Genomic DNA, 9,371 nt, shown 5'->3' with positions numbered 1-9,371 from the left:
CATTGATTTTTCAAAGCAGTCTCTGGAGCTGTTTTTATTTTTAAACTTATTAATGCTGTTTCACTTCCTAACTTGAGATAACACTGCTACATCATCCATCTCTTTTAAATCTCCTCACGGCATTTTTTTTTTACAATCATTAAATCTATTGACTGCGCCAGGTGATGTTTAAATATTTTACAAGCAGAACTAGATAGATTCTCGACTTTCGAACGGGATGAAAGATTATTGGGGAAATGCAGGAATGTAGAGTTGAGGTTGAAAGCATGATCTTGTTGAATAGCCGAGCAGGCTCGAAGAGCCGAGTAACCTACTCTTGTTTCTTATTAGTCTGTTCTTGATAGAAAACAAATACTTGCTCCTTGGCTTTTTCTTATTCTGATCCCTATTCCTTTTTGGTTAGTCCTATAAAATTGGTTCATTTGTCTGTCAACAGTCCTTACCAGTCACAGATAGAAATGCGCATTCAATTGTTAATTTCTTCTCTTCCTAAAAGTTATTGCTGTGTTTGTTCTATACTTTCAGCTTTTTATTTAGGTAACAGTATAAATGCATAGGCTGTCCTATATGTAAATAAGAAAGCATACATGTATATCTATGTGTGCTTGTATCTGTAATCTCACAAAATTGTGTGCATTTGTATCTCTATAAATTTAAATGTTAGCTCTTACAAGTTCCTTGTTGAACGCCAGTAATACACTCCTTCTATTCCTTTTTATCTCATGGGCTTGACTATATTGCCTTTACTTACATCTATACCATTCACCTTAGTTATTCCTTGTGGGGGAATGAGTTCCACATTTTCACCATTTCTGAATAAAGGAGCTTCTTCTGAATTGCCAACTTCATTTCTTGGTGACTATCTTATATTGATGACACCTCGTTTTGATGTCGTTCACGAGTGGAAACACACTAAATCTAATCGGGCAAAGCATTACAAATTTTAAAGACTTCCAATCGGTCATCTCTCTGCTTTCTCATTCGAGAGTAAAGAGCCTGATCATTCTTCCCTAACAGGTATAACCTTGTATTTCTGATATCATCCCTTTATTTGTTTTTACACCCTCTGCAGTGCCTCTATGTACTGCTTATTATATGGCTATCAGAATTGCCCGCATTGCTCCAAATGGGATCTAACCAAGATTTTATACAAGTTTAGTGTCACTTCTCTGCTTTCCAATTATATCCTACCACAGTAAGCCCTCGTACTTGGGCTGTTTTCTTTTATTTAAGGGTTTATTCAGCTTTATCAGAGGTTCAGGAATTTGGAAGTTAGCTCTTCTAGATCCCTGTCCTCCTCTCCAGGTCAATTAAATCCTACCCTCCTTATTTCTCTTAGGGGAATGTAAAAGCCTACACTCACCTGGTTGAAATTAATTTACCAATTATAAATCAATTCGGAAAGTTTATTCATGTCTTCTAATTTGTTAAAGGCTTCCTCAGTGTCAAGTGCAATTTTGTTTGATTTCAAAATCTAAATTATTGCTACGAATTGCGTATAACATTAGCCCCAGCATTGATCCTTGACGAATCACATTTCCTGCTCTTGGCTACTATGAATAGCTACACTTGACCCCTACTCTCTGATTTTTATCCTTCATCCAGCTAACCGTCCATTTTGATATGTGTGCCCTGTCTCCACCTTCTCCAACTTCATTTACTTGTCTACCACATAGTAACTTATTGAAGGAAATCTGGATATGTTACATCTACTGTATTACTTTCATCTACTTTCTTACCTCTTCAAAGAAAATAGGATGAGGTTGACCAAGCAAGACTTGCCCTTTTGACATCCCTGCTGATTATTCATTTGTTTTGGTTTCTGAACTACCTTGCTGTTCTATCTCAGTAAATCTGTTGTCTGCTTTCCTTCGCTTCTGTTTGATTCCTGAACTCTTTTTTAGGAAACAATACATTCTAAATTGATTCAATTTTGTAAGCGTTTGGGTGTTTGTGGACCAAAAACACAAGTTGCTGGAAAAGCTCAGCAGGTCTGGCAGCATCTGTGAAGAAAAAAAAAATCAGAGTTAACGTTTCGGGTCCGGTGACCCTTCCTCATAACTGATGGTAGCTGGGAAAAACATCAGTTTATATGCAGAAAAAAAAGGGAGGGAGATGGGGTGGGGAACAAACGATAGAATAGAGCCCGAAAAGAGTGTTGGATAGACAAAGGATTTGATAACGATCAGGCTGGGAGGGTGAATTTCTGAAGAAGGGTCCAGACCCATTTCTGAAGAAGGGTCCAGATCCGAAACGTCAGTTTTCCTGCTCCTCTGATGCTGCTTGACCTGCTGTGTTCATCCAGCTCTACACGTTGTAATCTCAGATTCTCCAGCATCGGCTGTTCCTACTATCTCTGGGAGGGTGAATATTTGTTAATGGGGACTGTTAGTGTCTAATAACAGGGAGTGTATAATGGCAGGCTATGTGGTAACAAGGCCTGGTGTGTGGGGTAGAGGGTGGGACATGGGAGAGCTTAGGTCCTAAAATTATTGAACTCGATATTGAGTCCGAAGGGCTGCAGGGTCCCCAAGCGGCAAATGAGGATTTTGCGGAATCGGATTCCCGGTAGTTGGCATTAGTGGCCTTGGTTACAGGTCTTCAAAGCGCTTCAAAAGAAATCTTGACAAAACGTGTACAGGAATCGCCAAAGAAACGCTAATTACAGTACGTTTGATTCTTATCAAACATTTCCTCTTTCTTCAGACACTTTCATTTGATCGTATCTTGCTAATGACAGCGTGGTCCGGATGGCTCCAAGTTTTGGGATGACTTTCTTGCGGTGTGTTGGGTGCAGCCAGCCGTTAGATGGCGCGCTTACGCACAGAACGCCCTCTCGCCGACACTGTCTCTAACTCTCGGCTCCTCGACCCTTCTCCCGGTGCGTACATTCCACTCATCCACTCCGTAGTTCCGTTCCTTCATCTCTATTTCCCACCACCTCGTCGCTGTCCTTCTCCCGTTCTTCCAGATGACCCCGCTCCCCTTTCCAAATTATCCAACCTCACTCAAATATCGAGGTGTTTTCTGATGGAACCTTAGGGCTTTCATTGCAAATGAACTTTCTGTACCTGCTGTGGAGTACAGCAGGTACTCGATAAGCGATACTGAGTTTGCTAAAGAGAGGCTCTTTCGGATTGAGGATGAGATAGGTGAATGCAGTTTGCCAAAAGATTTAAAAAAAAGGATTCTGCTCATTGCCCTACTTTGTTCACAAAAGGATCGGCTGTTTTCTTTTTAAAATTGTATTCTCTCGGCTTGACAACTCAATTTGGACGTAATCAAAAGAAATGCAAGTAGTCAAGACCAGTCCCTCTCCCTGGGCTGGGTCACTGTCCAGGATCCAGTCCCTCTCCCTGGGCTGGGACATACCCAGGATCCAGTCCCTCTCCCTTGGCTGGGACACTGTCCAGGATCCAATCCCTCTTCCCTGGACTGGGACGCTGACCAGGATCCAGCCCCTCTCCCTGGGCTGGGACACTGACCAGGATCCAGTCCCTCCCCCTGGGCTGGGACGTACCCAGGATCCAGTCCCTCTCCCCGGGCTGGGACACTGTCCAGGGTCCAGTCCCTCTTCCCTGGGCTGGGACACTGACCAGGATCCAGTCCCTCTCCCTGGGCTGGGACACTGTCCAGGAGCTGACAGGGGTTCCGTTCCAGCAGACACCGAGAGCTGCACCAACAACAAATGAAGAATGAAAGGCGGCAGCAGTTTGGAGAATAGGGGAGCTGCGCTGGGTTTCTGCGACCTGCAATTTTTCTGCGCGAACGGGGCGAGATATTTTGCCTGTCTGCCTTTACAAAAAGTGGTCCCTGACGGATCGCGGGGTGATTTGGGGCTGTGTTTTCGCCAGCAGGAATTTCTTCCCGTCACCTCGACCTGGGCAGCAAACAAAAACCAATCAAGTCAGGCATTTAGAATTGACACAAGGCCAAACGACGCTGCGATTTCTAACGCTTTGATTTTTGGGGTGCCTGCAAACGGTGTGTTAGCTTAGGAAGAGATCCCACCGCACGGTTTCTCTCAGCCACAGGGCAAATTACAATCTTGAGCATCGGCCACTGGCATGTTTAAAAGTCAGAGGATCCTGACACAATTCAATTTTCGCGGGGAATGTCCACTTTGTTCAGTTACAATGCAGATTGAAGAGGGAGATTTGGAAGTTTATTTCACCTTAACCAGGCACACAGAGTGACTGGGTTACAATTTATTCAACCCTCTACCTTCCTCTCTGGAAGGGTTTAGATGCCTGACATTGGCTAGAAGCAGTTACTTAATTTCCAATATTATTCACCAGTAACTATCGTTTAAAGATTTGACCCGTTTGAAATAAAGTGTCCTTTTAGAGGGCAGAGAGAGAAAGTAACTATTCGATATTAACCTTTCATTCACGTGAGATCTCCAGAGAGAAGAAAGTTTTTTTTTAAATATATTTAAAATATCGCAATCATTTCTCAAAGCTGCCCGGAGCTTTGATAAAGAGAATGGAAATCTGTGGCTCTCGTGTAGAGCGGCTCCAGTAATAAGTGGACACCCGCTCTGTTTCCAATCGGTTGCAACCAGAACTATATTCGCAGTAAATTCATTTAAAAAAAGATTCCCGGGATAACAATGCCGTTTTAGCAGTCTCCCGTTGTCGATCCTGGAGATTTTAACGGGAGTTTAACAATAGTCTTGTCCAGATATGATGCAAGTTGCGAATGAATTTAGATTAATTTAATTTGACAAGATTCTGCGCCTGTATTTGATGTGGCCTTTCAGGGTCCCTGCGGAAATATTGCCTGAAAGTGGAATGTAGTTGTTTTCCTTTGTATTAAACCTTTCCATCCACTGTTACATCGAAACAGCACACCCTACCCTCATATCACTCCCACTGGCGAACAGCCTTCCCTCTCTATTCTAACCCACAAAGCCATGGCCAACATGGGACCCACATCAGCCCCAGCGCTGTCTACAACATGCTACTCCTCAGCAGGAGTTGGATGTTTAAAGTGCTAGTACTGGGCCATCTTTCCAGCTCACCGCTAAAAACCTTTCCCCCCCCCCCCCCCTCCCCTCCACCTGCACACATTAGCGTTTCAAAGGGAGCTGTTACATTAGAACTGAATCTGTACAAAGGCGATTCCCCATCCGTTTGCTGGACCTTCAGGTCCATCGCCTCCTCCTCCAAGTCAAAAGTACAGAACTGTTCGAATTCGATACAGCAGGGCTGGCGGCAACTGGAACTCTGTGTTTTAGCCGGTTTTCATTCCGGTTGAGGTATTCCAGCCGCGACATGCCCATTGCTAATGTTCAAGTATTTCCCCTGAAATCAGGGTTGTAAAGAGTTTCCACAGACGCACCAAATCAAAATACGAGTATCTACAGCTGATTTCATTCCTGCATGTGTTGCTCATTTGACGAGGAGGTGTTTGAACTGGGTTTTAAACCGCAGGCTGCAAATAGCAGAAAGTGGGTTTTAAAAATGCTAAATCTCAGTGTCTGAGCACTGTGGGGGCGGAGGCCTCAGGGGTTGGGTTTGGGGGGAAGAAGGGGCGTCGTTTCCAGAGCTGGGGAGAGCTGTTAGTCTCCAGCCTTTTGCTCAACCCAGTGGGGGAAACGGCGGACCCGGGACAACGTTGCGTATGGCTACCTGTTGTATTAAGGAGAGATGCGTGCATTCTGAAACAGTGTCAAAAAGATTGTTTTTACAAGTTAATCCTGTATCAGCCAACAGAGTAGGGTGCTCTAATTTGGTATAAGGTCCTGTGTTTCGAAGGTTGTATTCAGATGTGACATACTATCATTTTTTGTTTTAAAAAACCCCATACCCAATTTAAACATCAGTTACATAATGCTACAGCATCATTACCAAAATTCTGCATTATAATCGCAACTCTGTGTGTGTGTGTGGGTATACCTGCGTGTATACATTATCTGGATTCACTCCAACATTACCCCCAACCCGCTCCACCCGGGACACAACCTCATAGCTGGAGGAGCAAAAACAGAAGTTGCTGGAAAAGCTCAGCAGGTCTGGCAGCATCTGTGAAGGAAAAACAAACAAGAGTTAACGTTTCGTGTACGGCGACCCTTCCTCAGAACTGATGGTGCCTGGGAAAACGTCAGTTCATATGCAGAAAATAGGGGAGGGAGATGGGGTAGGGAGTAAACGATAGGATAGAGCCTAAAGAGAGAGAAGAGCAGTTGGACAGGCAAAGAGTTGACCCCATTTCTGAAGAAGGGTCTAGGCCCGAAACGTCAGCCTTCCTGCTCCTCTGATACTGCTTGGCCTGCTGTGTTCATCTAGCTCTACATCTTGTTATCTAAGAGTTGATAACGATCAGGCTGGGAGGGTGAATAGTTGTTAATGGGGACCGTTAGTGACTAATAACAGGTAGTGTAATAATGGCAGGCTACGTAGTAATAGCTGGAGGCCCCGAATCTATTACACGGTAGCCCTTACTGCTACATTGTACACCGCTCTCATTGATGACAAATAATTCTATTGATTATTATTTGCCCCAAGGACTTCTTAATTTTTATAATAAGTTTTCAAAATAAATATATTATAGTATTAATGTGCATAGTATAATATATGTATATTAAGCTCGATTTTTGCATTTGCCAAATTCTGTAGCACAGATTCCATGAAGTTGCTCCAGCGTATCTTAACAGCTGTTCCTACACAGGGAGCTGTAGCTCCATGTGAAGTTGTTATGAGGGGTGGGGGGAAGGGGATAGATTTTATTTTTGCTTTCTATGATATCAGTTCAGTCAAATGGACCCCGGGCAACCTCGTGGGATTTGTTTCAGAAATTGCCCAAGCCCAGGACAGTTTGAGAATCTGTCGCTCAGAACAACAAAACATTAAACATTTCATCCTTTTAATTTTCCATTAGACCAACCCAGAAGAAGGAAAGGAAAAGTCCAACGGGACAGGCCCGCGTTTTGAAACAGTAAATTCTTTGTACCTTTACCGCTTCGTTGTACCAAATATGAAAACAAGAACAAAACATGATTTACCCTATTGTCAGCTCCTTCTGTCCATTACACAGAGACAGACCAACCCATTGGTTTAGGGGGGAGGGCGGGGCTTTCCACGCCATATTTGGTAGTCATCGCCCATCCTCTTCCCCCCACCCCCTCAGCAGCTCCGACCCTTTCGGCTGGGGGATAGGGGGGGGAAGGCGGCGGCGAGATTTTGTTGCCTTAGGGGAGAGAGAGGAATTTGGTGGGGTATCTGAGACGGGGTTGGGGGCTGTTGAAATGTGAATTCCAACAGGGACAATCGGCTCCCATTACTGACTCCCCACCACCACCAAGCCTCCTCTGTGTCCACTCCTCCTCCCCGTCTTCCCAGCCCGAGATCAGAGAACACGCATCCCTCCCACCCCCACCCCCCCCCCCTCCCCCCCCCCCCCCCCCCCGCCAACCCTTACCAAAAAAAAACAACCCAGCATCATTCACAAGGGAAGAACTCGGCGGAGCAACATTACTCATTCATTCGCTGGGACTGGCAGGCACGACGTTTGTTAGCACACAGACACACACACACATATTACACAGGGAGAGAGAGAGAGAGAGAGAATAAACTTAGTGGTTCCAATTGGATGATGACACTTGGGTGTTTCAAAGCCCGGTAGCTCGGTTTTAATTTTGTGTTGTCAAACCTCACCTGCTACCGCTTCCTCGCCAGCCCTTTCTGACCCCCACTTCTTGGGGGGGGGGGGAGGGGTGGGGGTAGGGGGGCATTTGAGGAAATACTTTACTTTCTGCGGATCACCAACCGGTAGTAAGTGAGTGAGTGTGTGTGTGTGTGTGTGTGTGTGCCTCCCTCTCTCTCTCTCTCTGTGTCTCCCCTTCCTCTCTCTCTCACCCCCACCCCCTCCTCCCTACCCCTCCCACAACTGTGTGTGTGTTTGTGTGTGTGTGTGTATGTGAGAGAGAGAGAGACAAGCGGACCCCATCACAGTTCGATATCATCACCGCAATTTTGCTCTGTGTTTTCACGCACCGCTCTTGGCGGAGACTTGAGTGCGTTTGGAACATCTTCAGCAGTTTTCTGGCGGCGGCGGCGGCGAGCAGAGACAGAGTTGGGGGGTTTTGGGGGGGGGGTGGGGTGGGTGGGACGGGAGAGCGAAGGAAAAGAAAATCCCAAATCCAAACAGAAAAGCGTGTTTCCATGTTCGGTATTCAGGAAAACATCCAACGAAGCGGAGGCAGCATGAAGGAAGAGCCTCTGGGAAGCGGGATCAACGCTGTCCGGTCCTGGATGCAAGGAGCCGGCATCATGGATGCGACTTCGGCCGCTCAGAGGTAGGCAATGCAATTTCTCTCAATTTTGAGCACGCACGCACACACTGTATTTGTGGCAAACCTATTTACAACCCGACCGTAGATCTGGCGAAGCTCTTTGTAAGTCAGAGACAGGCCACATACATTTTTTTTTTCAAATTCTGACATATTTTCAGCAACGTTTGATTCCCAATCATTTACCGTCCCACTGTGTGTTTTTTTTTGTTGTTTTCTTCCTTTGGGCTGTCGGGGTATCTTTTTATTTGATGAATTGATTACAGTTGAACGCCCCGTCCATATTTACCTTTTCCCCGTTATGTTGACTGCTTCAGTTCAAGACGCTAACTTTGTTTTAAACCGTTCAACTTAAAAGTATAGATGTTTAAAAAAAAATAAAATCACGCTTCTTCTAACACGCCAGAAGTTAGTTAAACATCTCACCACCGTTGACACGACGGTACAACTCAATTAGGGCATGTTAGGGTGTTGGGATCTTCAACTTCTCCAGTGCTTTTGAGAATTTTTTTGTATTTAATAAAAAGGATGCAGATTGTATTTTTAGTCTACTCTTTGGAAGGGGCGATTTTGTAGGCTGTTTATGTTGGGTTTTTTTTAGTTTCTCTGGCTGCTTTCTGTTTCCCCGACTCATCCCGGTCTTGTCTGCCCGCAGTGGCGTTGGTCTGGCCCGGGCTCACTTCGAGAAACAGCCGCCCTCCAACTTGCGCAAATCCAACTTCTTCCACTTTGTGCTGGCTCTCTACGACCGCCAGGGCCAGCCGGTGGAGATAGAGCGGACAGCTTTTGTGGGTTTCGTGGAGAAAGATAAAGTAAGTGTATTGTGTGTGTGTGTGTGTGTGTGTGTGCGCGGAACGTAGAAGTTTGTAGGAAACGACCGGGGGCCAAGTTTCTGGGGGTGGAACTGCTGAGTTGCCTGAGCTAAAGCGCGTTAAAAAATTATCTCCAACATTGGCTTAACTCTCTGCTTTATACTAAAACGGAGACTTTGAAATGTATTTGGTATCGTTTCTGTAATGAAAACATTAACTTTACATGTGCAATGTATATTCGTATGTACAGAGCCCTTTACATATAC

At 45.2% G+C, this 9,371-nt stretch overlaps 1 protein-coding gene across 1 annotated transcript in view; it reads left to right on the top strand.

The window, feature by feature from the left end:
- The first annotated feature begins 7,460 nt into the window (after positions 1–7,460).
- Positions 7,461–9,371, top strand: part of ebf1a (EBF transcription factor 1a) — a 392,441-nt gene continuing 390,530 nt past the window's right edge. The window contains exons 1-2 of the mRNA XM_048603786.1: positions 7,461–8,299; positions 8,949–9,105. Of these exons, the coding sequence (XP_048459743.1) occupies positions 8,166–8,299; positions 8,949–9,105 (291 nt within the window). The 5' untranslated portion in view covers positions 7,461–8,165. The remainder of the gene's footprint in view (positions 8,300–8,948; positions 9,106–9,371) is intronic.

The sequence above is a fragment of the Rhincodon typus genome, chromosome 12 (assembly GCF_021869965.1).
Source record: "Rhincodon typus isolate 14 chromosome 12, sRhiTyp1.1, whole genome shotgun sequence".
Taxonomy (NCBI): Eukaryota; Metazoa; Chordata; class Chondrichthyes; order Orectolobiformes; family Rhincodontidae; genus Rhincodon; species Rhincodon typus.
Note: the sequence above shows the minus strand (reverse complement) of the source record. Positions and strands in the feature narration are given on the sequence as shown.